The sequence below is a fragment of the Quercus suber genome, unplaced genomic scaffold, assembly GCF_002906115.3.
Source record: "Quercus suber isolate HL8 unplaced genomic scaffold, Cork oak 2.0 scaffold_864, whole genome shotgun sequence".
Taxonomy (NCBI): Eukaryota; Viridiplantae; Streptophyta; class Magnoliopsida; order Fagales; family Fagaceae; genus Quercus; species Quercus suber.
In genome coordinates this window covers 60423-77609 of record NW_027070294.1, presented here as the reverse complement: position 1 = coordinate 77609, position 17187 = coordinate 60423, and the positions used below count along the sequence as shown (strand labels likewise).

The 17187-nt window shown below is 31.1% G+C and overlaps 1 protein-coding gene and 1 pseudogene across 1 annotated transcript; both read left to right on the top strand.

Annotated features, from left to right (window-relative positions):
* Positions 1-7101: 7101 nt before the first annotated feature.
* Positions 7102-8161, top strand: LOC112020715 (transcription factor MYB114; the record flags this gene model as incomplete). Its single annotated transcript, XM_065767930.1, is given in 3 exon segments — positions 7102-7258; positions 7377-7506; positions 7634-8161. Coding segments are annotated over 3 exon segments (594 nt in total). The 3' UTR covers positions 7962-8161.
* A 2458-nt stretch (positions 8162-10619) lies between these two features.
* Positions 10620-11998, top strand: LOC136061083 (transcription factor WER-like; annotated as a pseudogene).
* Positions 11999-17187: the final 5189 nt, after the last annotated feature.

Sequence of the window (17187 nt, the reverse complement as noted above, 5' to 3'; positions counted from 1 at the left end):
TCAATAATATTTAAATTATATATATAAAATTCTAAAAAATAAAGACATAAATAAAATAAATAAAAAAGAAAAGAAAAAAAGAAAAATATAACTCAAAATAACAAATGGATAACAAAAATTTACTTATTTCAAACTTAGGTCTCTACCAATAGATGGTGTTGAGGAGGAATTTTTACTTAAAACTAAGAGGATTATAATGGAAGCACAAAAGTCAAATCTCAAATACACATAAAAGAACTTTCTTATGAATAACAAAAATTTTAACTTAGAAAATGAATAAAGAGTGAGCTATATATATTTACTCCGGTAATTGGCTTGCCGTAGAACATAAACTAAATAAATTTTATATAAAATGGAAATCTTTTGACATTTTGAAATGTTATTTACCTAAGTAAGCTTTTGAATGTTCATAATTTTTTAAATGTTCGATCTTATATATATTAATTTGTTTATTTTATTTTGATTTGGGTCTTTATTTTGATCTCATATCAACAAGAATTCAATCCTAGACTCGCGCACCCAAACCCAAGTGGCATGTCTTTCAGTCACATTTGGTTGTTCGTTCCCAATGAAGATCACACTTATTTTTTAGAAAAGGTTTCTCCTTTATGCTTGCTTCTAGTTTCACTACCCAATACTATGCATATGGAGCCCCTACTATCAGTTTCACCAACGAATTCTCTCTCTCTCTCTCTCTTTTTCTACTAAAGTATACTTTTGGCACTGTTCATGGTTGGTTTTATTTTTATCATTTTACATTTCAAAATTTTTATTTTGTCTTCTTATATTTTGTCCTCAAATTTATATATGAATGATAAAAAAATAAAAAAATAAAAAAAAAAAGTCGACAGGATAATTTAGTATTTACCTTTTCTTTGTTTACTATTCAAACCAACTGGTCTTCCTATTCGTAGGTCATAATGCCCGTATGGCAAGTGGTAACTAACACCTTAATTACTTGTACAATTTGTTTAGCCTCTACTTCTTATTAGGTAGTTGTATTATTCAAACAATTAATTTTTTAGACTTCACCTAATCTTAGGCAAGTTTAAAGTCTCCTCCTTATTCATTGAAATTTTTTTTCCCAAATATTAAAATTATGATGACTTTTACCATAGTAAGTCAATGATGGATTGAATATAACTTTGTGTTTGAAAGGAAAATAAACTAGTATGTGAGATTTGGTTTAATTGATTATGGAATTTCTAAATATAAATAGCATAGTAGTAAAAATGTAAAATAGAAGCATTGAAATTTTTCTGAACTTTCTTCTGTGTTGTAACATAAAATTTTGAAAATTCTTGGTTCTCATTTCTCAACATCAAAATCGTAATTTTTAGATCCAAATTATAACTCACCTACTAAAGTTCATACTTTCATTTTTCTCTTCAAATTCTCTTATTGAAAATATTATTTTGGTATTTACACTGGATTTTTCTTTATTTTGCTTTTGAAATGTAGGTAAGATATGCAATATCTGTCGCTTTGTGGGAAAAATTATTGAAATTAATCTCATATGATTTAAACGTCTGAATGTATAATTTCATGAACATTATGTAAAACATAATTATTGTAGGTGACTAGATGTGGAGACTGGACCACCCAAAGCAAACAGATTTAGGTGGCACCATTGTCTTTGTTGTACATGGCACCTTTAATCAAACATAATAGATACTTTCATTTGTCAAACAGTGGTAGATAGCAATAACTTGATGTATTTGTCTTCTTCTACTCGAATTCTCTTCTCCTATAAAAGGAGAACAAACTGGTTTTATAAGAATCAACGATTACTGTTCATAAAAAAAAAAAAAAAAAAAAGAATCAACGAGTACTGTAACACATACTTCCCAAACAGTAGAAAGCCCTTTTCTTTTAAAAGTTTTTCAGTAAGTGTGGAAGGAGCTAACTACTATCTTTTAGAGTCTGTAAGGTATGTTTGTATTATATATTGAGCAAGCATACATGTCTATATCATTATTTCGCTCTTTTTTTATTAAGTCTTTTGTACCCTTTACTATTATTATTATTGTGTGTTGTTTTATTTTTAACTGTTGTGAACTCGTATACATGTATTTGCTTTAAAGTTTATATCATCAACCAGTTTTTGAGCCGCAGTTAGGCAAATATTTGGCGTAAAGGAACCAGTTTTAGACATTGTAAAGCATATATTTGGTCTTAGATACCAACAATAATCTAGAATGGATCATATAGTAATGATAAAATAGAATGTATCAACTCTTGGTTGATAAGCGAAAGAGGGTTATAGATACATATTGCATATAGAACGTGAAAATAATATAAATAGTATTAGACTATTAGTGCTGGACCAAATATATAATATTAGTGACAAACTTGCTCCCTCGTGATATTTTTGAAGTAATTCAGCAAAGGCTTGAAAAATAAGAAGTACAGATTAGAAAAAAATACTTGCTTAGAAGTCATGAATATTTCAATATGCACGAAGAAATACTAAACTAACATATCTTATTTATCATGAAAGACTTGAGGAGTGATATTAAGTTTAAAGGGCATTATATTCTAGTGATAATTATTATATCTTTCGAATTCTTACTTCTTAGTTTGAGTTGTAAAAGCAACTCATATTGTCTTTGTAAGGGTGTGTTTAAATACCGCTTATTTTGCTGAAAATTGAAAACTGAAAATACTGTAGCAAAATAATTTTTAGATGTGTGAATAGCGCCATGAGACCCATTTTTAATGAAAGTTTTGTTGAAAAAAGAGGTTGAGGTTTGTGAGTCCCGTAAACAGTGCATGGGACCTATTGGAAAAGCCACCACATCCACAAAAATGCGCTTCTCAAAAAAAAAAAAAAAAAAGAAACGCAGACACAAACGCATTTCATCAATATCCAAACGGGTACTAAGTCTCATCATAATAATTTTAAAATGTCATTTGAGGTAAATTTTTTTTTCCCCATTTCAGGTAACTTTTAGAGACACACACATATATATGTTTGTGTGTGTGTGATTAAATAAATTAAGAACAATTTGCTCATTTAATTATCACCATATTGGAAATGACCATGGTTAAATTATAATGGGAAAAAAACCTCGCATGACAACATAATGTATAGATCATCTAAACATGAAACTAATGTAACCAAATGTTAGCTTAAAGGTTGATAATAAATGCATTAACAAAAACAATTATCATGGAATGAAAACTATAAATTGAAATTCTATCAAGAAAATAAATAAATACATTGACAAAAAGGTCCCACAATAGAAAAACTGACTTTTCTTTATAACTTATGGATGTGGCTTTTTGATTCATGGCTAGCTGCAAAAAAATAAGAGGGAAAAAAATACATTTTTAATTTCATTAATATAAGTATCAAACTTAATTTAATTAATATTGGTAGTCTAATTATAGGTTTTTAAAATCAGATTATTAAAATCAGATTAATTAATATTGGTAGTCAAATTTGTTCTTTTTAAGGTTTAACTCATCAAGTCAATTAGTCTTTAGTATGTCCTAGCTTAAATTAACAGCAGCTAGCACAAGCACCTTTGAATTGAAAATTGGAGTCCATGGTAATCATTTATACCAGTATAGACTATAGATTCCTATCCAAAAAATAAATAAGTAAAAGTATAGACTATAGATATAAAAGCATAAACTTCTAAAGGCTCAACTTTTTTTTAAAAGTGAAACTTAAGGTTCAACTTAAATTATCTTTTCTCAAAAAAGAAAAGAAAAAAAGAAGCTTAAATTATCAAAAAAAATTTATTAAATTAAAGGGAAAAGTTAACAGATACATTAAGGTTATTATTTAGGAAATATTTTTAAAAACTTTTTATGAGAAAAAAGAATTAATTTTTTTTTTACCTATAAAAAAAAAAGAATTAATTTTTTGACTATTTTTTTATATTTTTTATAAAAATGGTTTCAAATTAAAAATTGCCATAAGTTCAACCCATTAACGTGAGAATCGTACTTTACTGCTTTTGAAATATAGACATGATAATGATAATATATATGATAGACATATTGCTATATATAGTGTTCTTTAGATAATTTAATGCAACTTCCGACAAAGGAAAAGGAAAAGTTAATAATCTAGGATGTACATATGAATAATACTTTTTCATGTATGAATAATACATGAAAAAGTATTATCCATACATGTATACTAAAGTAAATATTTTTTCTTCCGTTAAAATTAAAATTACATGTTCTTAAAGCATTTGATAATGGACAATTTTATATGAAATATAAAAAGTTGTGAAATTAATTTTTTCTTCTTCCATAATAATTTTCTTAAAATATTTTTTAAACTAATATCTTTAAAACATTCATTAACTTTTTTTTTTCCAATACTAATTATCATTGAAAAGTTTTCAGATCGTTTTCCCAAAAAAAAAAAAAATTGTTTTCAGCTCCATGCACTTACTAGTAGTTCCAGTAGACACTAAAATAAGCTCTTTTCTGGGGTGTGCAAACTGCATAGTGCAATCAACAAAGTAGAGTCTTTTTCTGTGCTACACAAGGATCATTCTGAACAGAATGTCTTTTGGCTTGCCAGCTCTGTACGTAACTTGTTCACATGCCCTTGGAAATACAAGAGTTTTTTTTTTTTTTGTCACTGTTACTCCATGAATTGCTGTCGAATACAAAAGTTAATAACCAAACATAAGTCTCATTTAAGATGTTAGTGTTATATTAATGTTTCATTTAACCATGTTGGAGTAATAAATTTAGAATTTTTGTTAAGGGATGCCCTGTTCATTTAAGGAAATACTTGTAATGTATGTTTGTGATTATATCTCAATATTAAGTCCTCACATATTGAGTTTGAGTTCTCAACAAACATAATTGAATTCAAACTCTTGTTTTACTTTTTATAATTTAATAGACGGTAGTTGAAGGATTTGAACTCTGAATATTTCCATTAAAATACCAAAATATACCAATTAGTTGAACTTTAAAACTCTTTACGAGTCCAAACCCTTTTAATTGAGATAAAATAATGAGTGACTCAGTAACGTTAATTAGCACTCTTAAAATTATAAAAGTAAAAGAACTTATATTTTCGTATATAACTAAGCTTTTAGCTAACGAACAAAAATAAAGAAAGTTAGTAAGGATATAAATTGTTAGGTCCAAACTCCAAACCCATTAGATTCCTTAAACATCTCTCACCCTCAACATAAAAAGTTATCTTATCTTATTGCTAAAATCATATTATTACTTAAACATCTTATATAATTCCTTAAACATGTGCTTAATATTTGGATAAACTAGTACTTAAATTAAAATATTTAATAAGCCTTGGCCTCTAAAACAATATTCAGTCATAATGTTATAACAGATAAAATTGACTGTAAGACTTACTTGAAAAAGCTTTATTCAAAGTTATATTATCTACAATATATGAGTTAAGACCAAGAATAAACCAAAGTTTCATTGCTGCATACTGTTCTTGAGCTCTCTTTTTTTAATACTTCTTTAGCAGCTGTTTTATTACAAAAAGAAAGTGAAGCGTTTTGGGGTGAAATATTGGTCATAATCTCGAAAGAATCCATGTCTGATTCTGTTTGTGTAAAGAAAAATATTGAACGTCTGAATGGGTCCCTTCTTTGTAAACCGTGCATCATATATATTTATTTATTTTACACTATGGTTTTGCTGTTTGACATTATTCAGACTAATCTGTCAAAAATTTTGGCCTCTAACAATGTTGGCTTTGTTAATTAATACACATTAATTTTGATTATTTTCTGTTTCCCTGCACACTGCATGTGATCTTTCTCTCATTCAGGGTCTCTGAATTCAGTAACCAAACTCATTAAATAAAAACTCTAGGGCACGTTGAATGACATCTCATTATGTTCAATGATTGACTCAATATTTCTTCATTGATAAGTAGATCCAACGGTCAGAAACTCAGAACTACAAGAATATTTGCATGGAGATTGTTAACATAGATTTATTCTCTTATACAGAAGATCCAATATGCCATGCCATTCCAAACATTAAGCATTCCAATAGATGCAAATTAACCAAGGAATATATCATACAACTATGACGTTCCATTACTTTTTAGAATAATTTCTATACATCACTATCGTACATTAATGCTATAAATTTGATGGTCCATCTCAAATATTTAGGATGATATATTACTAATCAAACATCTTTATAATCTACAATTTTATAATAAGTGAGACTGTTTTAATAAGGTCTACAACAAATTAAAATAGAGTGTGTGTGAGCTGTACGAGGGATATATGGTCCAGTACTGTAGACAAGTCAGACATCTCGTGCCCTTACTGAAGCAAAGAAGAAGACCCACCAATCAAAACAGTTCCTCATGCACTCACTATAAGGTTCTCTCTTTCTGAGGCTAAAAAAAAAAAAGTATTGTAATTATCTACAAAAATCGAAAAAAGGTAATGCATTTATCTGATTATCTCTTAGCTTACCCTTTTGTCACCAAACCTTTTAGTAGAAATCTGCATGCCTTTCATTACAATATGTTTGCACATGCAAAAAGTAAACTGTACAGATTAAAATCACTAATTTTTGTTTCTCAAAAAAATCACTAATTTTTACCAATAGTTACTAAATGACAAACCTATTCTACCCTGGGGATCTGATAAACTTTTACCACAGCCATCTGATAATTCCTCTTCTTCTTTTTTTATTCTTTCTTCACCAATTATTATAATGCTTTTGTCACCTTTGCTTTCTCTTTTTTTTTTCCTAAAGTCAGGCATATGCGCAACTAGTATAATATTAAAGGCCTTTTTTCTTTAGCAGCCTTTGTTGTAGCACATTTAGCATGTAAGAACTTTATAGCACTCTCAATTGCTCAATCATCAAGCCATTATCAGTCACTTTTTTCTTTGCGCACTCTCAAAGTTCATGTCTTATTCTCACACGTATATATAGAAGGCGGTAGTTGAGGTTCTTCTCCCCCACCAAGAAAGGTAGATGATAGACAGAACCAAAACTACACACCCTCTACATAAGTATACCAAGCTCCCCAAGCCTCATAAACTCTCTCTCTCTCTCTCTCTCGCTGTGAATTTAGACAAACACAAACAAAAGCTAATGGTTTCCATGGCAGATAGGTCTATTAAAAGAGAAGTGAAGGTAATGGAAGCCATTAATAGTGTTTCAACTAAGAAGGAAGTCAACAAGGGAGCATGGACAGCTGAGGAAGATAGAAAACTGGCTGAGGTTATTGCAATCCATGGTGCTAAAAGGTGGACGACAATTGCAACTAAAGCAGGTCATTTTCAATTTCACCAAGTTGAATTCTAAATTTGCTAACTTCAATACTATATTTGTTATGAAAATGAAGTTCCTAAATTTTGATCAAAGGCTTAATAAGTCTTTGCTTATTGTAGGTCTTAACCGATGCGGCAAGAGTTGCAGGCTAAGATGGTTGAATTACTTGAGGCCTAACATCAAGAGAGGAAACATATCAGACCAAGAAGAGGATTTGATACTTAGGCTCCACAAACTACTTGGAAACAGGTTAATTAATTCACATGTCAAACATAGACCAATATATATTAACATGGTTGTTCTAACTTCTATGTCCATATAGTTGAATATGGTCAAGGTTGGATTTTCTATAATTGTTTTTTTTAAATTATCTTAGGTGGTCTTTGATAGCCGGAAGATTACCGGGCCGAACAGATAATGAGATAAAGAACTACTGGAATTCTCATTTGAGCAAGAAGTTAAGGCAGGAGGAGAAGCAAAGTGGAGCCGCAACAAGAGATGGCTATACTGTTCAGGAAAATAGGGAGGAAGATAAAGTCAATGAAGAAATGAGTGGAGAGGAGAATACATCTAAAGGAGTTGATGACTCAAAAAGTGACTTTGATGTGGATGAATTCTTTGATTTCTCTAATGAGACTACTTTGAATTTAGAGTGGGTTAGCCAATTCCTTGAACTTGATCAGGGCTTCAGTGATGTTTCATAAACTGTTTAACCTTTTTTTCTCTTCATAAATTTGGTGCAGTTCATGCTTATCAGTAGGGTGTATGTAATAACTAATAATTCATTTAATAACTCTATTTTTTTTCTTCTTCTAAGTTCTTCATGAATTTGGTGGAGGTATCAGCTCTTAGATGTGCTGAACTGTAAATTACTTCCATGAATTAATCCTTATCATTTTACGAAGTTAAATTTCCTTTTCATTTTCTTCTACATCAATCATTGCATACCACCCTGGCCATGGAAAAAGGAAAAAAGAAAAAATAATTCATGGCCAGCAACCTAAGGCAATAGAAATATGAAAAGCACTATGGTAATGAAAATTTTGGCATTTAGTTCTTAATCGATGACAGTACAGCTTTGGTGATGGAAAAAAATGGTGTAAAGATATATAGTAAAGAGCTATGATAAAAGTGAGAAAGGAATTGTCCACATTATTGTGGACAAGAGTTAAAGCATACAAGCATGATGAGACAAAAGGCCATGTGTGGCTCATATACATTAATTAATATTTGTGCTAACATAATTTGTAACATTTTAAAGGCGACAAAGAAGACAAAGCATTCTCATGTCCAGATGATTACTGCATAACACTTTGTGAAAGCCTGAAAGGCATATAGGTTACTGTGTTATGACAAGCTTTTGAATCTATAATCGGATTATTTTTTTCTTTCTTCTTTCTTTTTTTTCATCACAAAAGAGTAGGGACCTTTCATGCTGAAACTTTTCCTAGCCTTATTATGGCTATAGTAAGTCTATATATTTAGAATTATTTTCACAACTATTGAGGTAGCACCTTCTTAATGCTAATCAATAAAGTAATGTCAGTAATAGTTCCACGTAAAGACTAACAACAGCTTGCCGCCTCAGTTCGTATGAAAATCCTTGTCTCTTTTATGGACTTCCTGTCTCTTTCTCTCTGGATGCATTTGATTGGCTATGTTCAAGGACACGTGATATACTGATATCTTTAACTTTTAATGGGACAACTTTTGCAAGGCACAACCATATGTGTTTAGCAGAATCAATTAGCCTAGCTTCAGTGACATTTAGTGGCTACATATCTAAGAGAGACTAAGAGTACACAATGCAGATGCAAATCGATATATCACCCTGCTTGACCTTATTAGCGTACGCTAGTAGTGCTGTATCTGTATGGATTGAACTTGTTTTTTCATTTGTTGATCAGTTGGTTGAATAGCCCTTGTTGTTGTTGGTGTTTTTTTTTTTTTTTTTTTTTNATTAACCAAGGAATATATCATACAACTGAATCATATACAGCATCCCCATATTCACCTAACCTTTAAATTAAAGCATACTTCAACCTAATTCCCACTTTGCATAGACCTTTCTTCTTGTCTGACTTCCTCAAGAAAACACATGGTTTCTTGAGCAAATAAACAATGTATTAGAATAGTATAAATGGATTATTTGCTAAAGTTGTAAGTAACAATATATTTATTATTATTATTATTATTATTATTTTGCAATGTTGATATATTTTATTGTGATTGATGCATATAAAAAATGGGGTAATTAGTGAACCCAAATAAGGTGATATTAACTCATGGGGTTGGTCTAGTGGTTTTTAAGACGTCATGGGAATCCATAAAATCTTGAGTTCAAAAGTATCTCTAGGGATTCCTCTCTATAATTAGCTTGTGTGTAGGGGCGGTTACACTAGTCAGGGGGTTCAAATGAAAATAATGATCAAGTTATCTTTTTTATTAAAAATTGTTTAATTTAAATTTCATAATGATCCCCTCAAAAAAAATCTTGGAGCCACCACTGATTGTGTATATAGAACAGGGGATTAGAATACCTAAAAAAAATATTTTGGTTTTCGAAGAATTTTGAACACACGCATTAACAAAAAGTAAAAGTGACGTTTCAATGTTCATGAAAAATATGACGTTCCATTACTTTTTAGAATAATTTCTATACATCACTATCGTACATTAATGCTATAAATTTGATGGTCCATCTCAAATATTTAGGATGATATATTACTAATCAAACATCTTTATAATCTACAATTTTATAATAAGTGAGACTGTTTTAATAAGGTCTACAACAAATTAAAATAGAGTGTGTGTGAGCTGTACGAGGGATATATGGTCCAGTACTGTAGACAAGTCAGACATCTCGTGCCCTTACTGAAGCAAAGAAGAAGACCCACCAATCAAAACAGTTCCTCATGCACTCACTATAAGGTTCTCTCTTTCTGAGGCTAAAAAAAAAAAAGTATTGTATTTATCTACAAAAATCGAAAAAAGGTAATGCATTTATCTGATTATCTCTTAGCTTACCCTTTTGTCACCAAACCTTTTAGTAGAAATCTGCATGCCTTTCATTACAATATGTTTGCACATGCAAAAAGTAAACTGTACAGATTAAAATCACTAATTTTTGTTTCTCAAAAAAATCACTAATTTTTACCAATAGTTACTAAATGACAAACCTATTCTACCCTGGGGATCTGATAAACTTTTACCACAGCCATCTGATAATTCCTCTTCTTCTTTTTTTATTCTTTCTTCACCAATTATTATAATGCTTTTGTCACCTTTGCTTTCTCTTTTTTTTTTCCTAAAGTCAGGCATATGCGCAACTAGTATAATATTAAAGGCCTTTTTTCTTTAGCAGCCTTTGTTGTAGCACATTTAGCATGTAAGAACTTTATAGCACTCTCAATTGCTCAATCATCAAGCCATTATCAGTCACTTTTTTCTTTGCGCACTCTCAAAGTTCATGTCTTATTCTCACACGTATATATAGAAGGCGGTAGTTGAGGTTCTTCTCCCCCACCAAGAAAGGTAGATGATAGACAGAACCAAAACTACACACCCTCTACATAAGTATACCAAGCTCCCCAAGCCTCATAAACTCTCTCTCTCTCTCTCTCTCGCTGTGAATTTAGACAAACACAAACAAAAGCTAATGGTTTCCATGGCAGATAGGTCTATTAAAAGAGAAGTGAAGGTAATGGAAGCCATTAATAGTGTTTCAACTAAGAAGGAAGTCAACAAGGGAGCATGGACAGCTGAGGAAGATAGAAAACTGGCTGAGGTTATTGCAATCCATGGTGCTAAAAGGTGGACGACAATTGCAACTAAAGCAGGTCATTTTCAATTTCACCAAGTTGAATTCTAAATTTGCTAACTTCAATACTATATTTGTTATGAAAATGAAGTTCCTAAATTTTGATCAAAGGCTTAATAAGTCTTTGCTTATTGTAGGTCTTAACCGATGCGGCAAGAGTTGCAGGCTAAGATGGTTGAATTACTTGAGGCCTAACATCAAGAGAGAAACATATCAGACCAAGAAGAGGATTTGATACTTAGGCTCCACAAACTACTTGGAAACAGGTTAATTAATTCACATGTCAAACATAGACCAATATATATTAACATGGTTGTTCTAACTTCTATGTCCATATAGTTGAATATGGTCAAGGTTGGATTTTCTATAATTGTTTTTTTTAAATTATCTTAGGTGGTCTTTGATAGCCGGAAGATTACCGGGCCGAACAGATAATGAGATAAAGAACTACTGGAATTCTCATTTGAGCAAGAAGTTAAGGCAGGAGGAGAAGCAAAGTGGAGCCGCAACAAGAGATGGCTATACTGTTCAGGAAAATAGGGAGGAAGATAAAGTCAATGAAGAAATGAGTGGAGAGGAGAATACATCTAAAGGAGTTGATGACTCAAAAAGTGACTTTGATGTGGATGAATTCTTTGATTTCTCTAATGAGACTACTTTGAATTTAGAGTGGGTTAGCCAATTCCTTGAACTTGATCAGGGCTTCAGTGATGTTTCATAAACTGTTTAACCTTTTTTTCTCTTCATAAATTTGGTGCAGTTCATGCTTATCAGTAGGGTGTATGTAATAACTAATAATTCATTTAATAACTCTATTTTTTTTCTTCTTCTAAGTTCTTCATGAATTTGGTGGAGGTATCAGCTCTTAGATGTGCTGAACTGTAAATTACTTCCATGAATTAATCCTTATCATTTTACGAAGTTAAATTTCCTTTTCATTTTCTTCTACATCAATCATTGCATACCACCCTGGCCATGGAAAAAGGAAAAAAGAAAAAATAATTCATGGCCAGCAACCTAAGGCAATAGAAATATGAAAAGCACTATGGTAATGAAAATTTTGGCATTTAGTTCTTAATCGATGACAGTACAGCTTTGGTGATGGAAAAAAATGGTGTAAAGATATATAGTAAAGAGCTATGATAAAAGTGAGAAAGGAATTGTCCACATTATTGTGGACAAGAGTTAAAGCATACAAGCATGATGAGACAAAAGGCCATGTGTGGCTCATATACATTAATTAATATTTGTGCTAACATAATTTGTAACATTTTAAAGGCGACAAAGAAGACAAAGCATTCTCATGTCCAGATGATTACTGCATAACACTTTGTGAAAGCCTGAAAGGCATATAGGTTACTGTGTTATGACAAGCTTTTGAATCTATAATCGGATTATTTTTTTCTTTCTTCTTTCTTTTTTTTCATCACAAAAGAGTAGGGACCTTTCATGCTGAAACTTTTCCTAGCCTTATTATGGCTATAGTAAGTCTATATATTTAGAATTATTTTCACAACTATTGAGGTAGCACCTTCTTAATGCTAATCAATAAAGTAATGTCAGTAATAGTTCCACGTAAAGACTAACAACAGCTTGCCGCCTCAGTTCGTATGAAAATCCTTGTCTCTTTTATGGACTTCCTGTCTCTTTCTCTCTGGATGCATTTGATTGGCTATGTTCAAGGACACGTGATATACTGATATCTTTAACTTTTAATGGGACAACTTTTGCAAGGCACAACCATATGTGTTTAGCAGAATCAATTAGCCTAGCTTCAGTGACATTTAGTGGCTACATATCTAAGAGAGACTAAGAGTACACAATGCAGATGCAAATCGATATATCACCCTGCTTGACCTTATTAGCGTACGCTAGTAGTGCTGTATCTGTATGGATTGAACTTGTTTTTTCATTTGTTGATCAGTTGGTTGAATAGCCCTTGTTGTTGTTGGTGTTTTTTTTTTTTTTTTTTTTTTTTTTTTTTTTTTTTTTTTTAAGTTGTTAAGTTAAATTGCAGTAATGTACATATTCGGAAAGCAAGGAAAGAGACACATCATTCCTCTCATCTTTCAATCCAATTCTCTCTACCACACACGTTATATCCAAGTCAGAAATTACATCTCTATAAAAATCTGTTACCAAATGGTTAATTTTACTCGCAAAATAAGTTTGATATTTGAACTCATTAAAGCTCAACCTAGCAACCTTTGTCCTTGGTAGTATACTTAAAGATGGGTGGTTATGTTTGCTAAAAGCACTACTGCTATCCACACTAGGTGTGGTTTTGTGCCTTTCTCCCTTCAATTATTAGTACCATCTGAAAATGCCTTCATCTCTGAAAATAATTTGATGATGAAACACCATGCAAGGTTTGTAATTTTGTGATTCTAAAGGAATCCCTTTCATTCTGTTACTTGAGTACAATTCCATGGAGAACAATGAAGTCCATGCTATGGATTGTAACTTGTTAGGTGACCCTTATTAAATCAGAGTCAACTTGATGAAGTAGATGATGGGGTCCTTCCTGACACAGATTCTTATAAAGATTAATTGTCAAGCTTACATGAAATCAGGTCCAACTATCAGAAAGCCAGAGAAATAGAACGGCCTTGCATTCTATTATAATCTATTCAGAATTGGAATTTACATTCCATAGAATACCATTCTGTCTGTTATGTCACATTCTTTCTGATAATAAAGGTACATATTGTGAAACCACATGCAAAATAAAATTGCAAGTCATTTTCAGTTGCACAACAAAGAAGCTGCCATATGTACGATGTACAACTGGGTACACACATTGATTGGAGCTCAGAGTCACTTATTAATTTCCACCTACTGAAACTGAAAGAATTAAGTGGATACTTTGATTTAAATGTAACATACCTAACAGATCAACTTGTTGTTTATCAAAAACCGAAAGGTCAAATTGTTGAGATTGTGGCCTGTTAGTTGGGTCCAATGATTTTACAGATCTTATTCAAGTTTTAGAATGTAATTTCAATTTTTGAATTTCATATTTAATGTAATTGGATGTGTCTCTTGATTTATTCTTTCCTTACTTGGTTAGAAAGTTATTTTCTTTTTTATGCTTGGTTTTGAAGTTATTTCATTTCTTTTTTGTTAAGTAAAATGTGGATAAAAGAATGAGAAATTATTCACTCCTACAAGAAGAGTCTTCCCTCCCCTCTGTAAAAGTGAATAATCTACCACTAAATTATTAGTTGAATTCCAATTATTCCATTTTGATGTAATTTGAAAATCCCAAAGTTCAGCATTTGTACATTTTGAATGAGTAATAGAATTGTTGTAATGGTTTTGTGCTAATTTCAAGTATTCTTGGGCGCTAACTCTTAGGTTTTATCTTTTTCTTCTTTTCTTCTTCTTCATTTTTATTTTATTTTATTTAGTGGGTTACAATCTACACCATATATCATCTACTTCATAAATGGAGTCTACATCGATAGTCTCACTCTCAACCACTTCAAAATCAAAGCAACGTATTTTCAACAAGTCATTTTCACCCTCACTTTACTTTTCAACCTCTCTTTCAATCATTTTGCTTGCAAATTCCATAAAAGCACTCCGGTAATGCTAAATAAAATCAACAACAAAAAATGCAATCATATGAGGGGAAAAAAGTAAAACAACCACAACAATCAAAAAAAAATCCGAGGAAAAAAGACATGACTAATTCATAAATACCAAATTCATATTCCAAACTGCCACCACCAGTTCCGTAGAACATCTGCATCTTTTTTCTTTATTATTATTATTATTGGGTCTTTTCGCGAAGTCATTCAAGGTAAAAAAAGGGGCCGGGAAGGAGAGAGAATAAATATAACATAATTTGATATTTGCAATCCAAGTGGGGGGGGGGGGGGGGGGGGGGAGAGAGAGAGAGAGAGAGAGAGAGAGNAGAGAGAGAGAAGAGAGAGAGAGAATCTCATGTAGCAAACATAAGATAATAAGAGATGAGAATCATGAGATTATGAGAAAGAAGAGGAAGGAGTGACAATGTAAATATAAAAAAAGAGACGAGTGTTTTGGGAATGATATAGGATATGTATAAAAACTATTAGATTATACATATTAAAATGCAAAATTGCATTTTTATTAAACGTAAATTTTTTACCCTCTTTCTAGCTACAATGCTATTTATTTAGTTTTATGGGTTTTAAATAACAAGATGAAAAATTGAAATTGCTTTAAGTTGTCTGTTTAGTTAAAGCTGTATTGGCCAAAATCTCATTGGTAATTTGAAAACGTGACCACAGTACGTTTGATCAAATTTCAAAATCATGATTTTTAGTCTTGCAAACGTGAAAATGTGTGTTTTCGAGTTGTAAATCATTACTTATTTCAAAACACCAAAAGCAAAAAGTTGAATCAAACTCACCCTAGATAGGGGTATACTGGTAGTTATCTCATTCACACAAAGTATTTTTTAATTTTCATGCTTTAGGTATCATTTACATTTTTTTCCCATGTGCTCTTAAAGTGATTTTTTTCTTTTCTAATACAAGTGAAATTATTAAAAGAAAGAAAAAAAGAAAGAAATCTAATTGGTTAAAAGGGAAGGAAATATTGCTTAATTTAGAAATAAAATTTTATGTACTATTTTTAGAGCACCTCTAAAAATATTTTCAATCTTTTGTTGTTTTTTTTGTTTTTTGTTTTTTTTTTTTTTTTTTTTTTTTTTTTTTTATGTTCGCTTTGAGAATTTTGTTTTGCAGAATATTTAATCGCTTTTTTTTTTTTTTTTGCAAATATGTTCGCTTTGAGAATTTTGTGTTGCATTAGACTGTAATAACCAAAGATCGAGCCTTTGTACGATAGTAAGTGTCTTCCGCAAAAAGCGATAAGTCGTAGATTTGAGTTTGAGAATAAGCCTAAAAATAAATTGGAGATAAAACGGCTTACCATGACCTCTTTTAAACTCCATAAAAGTGGATGTTTTGTGCATTGTATACAACTCTTTTATCAGATTGCAAAGACCAAATCTGCCACTCAACCAATTGACGAGGCATACACGCAAGATTACTTCATATTTCAATAATGCATTCCACTTCATTGATGACAAACCCCATTGAAGCAAAGGACACAACTTATTGATAGCGTATTTAATTTTCAAAATTTATGGCACGTGGTAATGACAGCTTTGAAATACAATGCAGTAAATTTTTTTTCAATGAGACTTCTACCAACAGAGGATGGTAAGTCAATGTCAGCTTTGAAATGCAATGCGATAATATTTTTGTTTAATGAGACAATAATACTGAACTACTAACAAAGCATTATAAGTCAATTTCTGGTATCGTTAAGAAAAAAATTTCCCACACGGGGCACTTTTCACCAACTAAAAAGTCTAGGAAAGATGAATGCATGGTTAAGGTCCGACAACCTTAAGAATACAAAAGAAAAATAAATGTCAACAGTTAGCATCAACACCTTTTAGCTATGCATCATAATGTATTGAATGTCAATCGGTAGGTAATTACAGCTTGTATACGAAACACACCTTAGGCAGTAAAAGTGTTGCTTCAACTTGAATGATTATATGAATCTAAACTTTGAGTTCCAATCTTCATCTCCTAAATTCTAATCATAATCTTCAATTTACAGGCAAATCGTGTTTCCTTGCCTCTGTGGAAGTAATAATCCCAGTTTCTGCAACATTAGCTGCCTCTTAAAATCAATGACAGGAGAGATCTTGATTTTTTTTTTTTAAAAAAATTTAAATTTTGTTCCTAATTTTGTATTACTCTTTCCTTTTTAGGGTGGTCCGAATGATAATAGCTACTAGCAGAGCAAGGAGAATTAAAAAAAAAAATAGTAAAAACGAATGTAATTTATAAATAGAGAAAAAAGTTAACGGATGTCCTAAGGGTATTAGTTTTCGAAATATTTTTAAAAATGTTTTATAAGGAAAAAAAAAGTAACTGATTAACCCATGCCATGGAACAAGCATAATCATCTACCAGTTTCCCATCAAACCAATATTCTGCAATGTCCAAGTAGCAATAGTTGAGGTTATGGTCATATAGATAGAAGAGCTATGCAATTCAATATATATGCAGAGGATTAAATTAGTCAGAGGTAGCCCCATG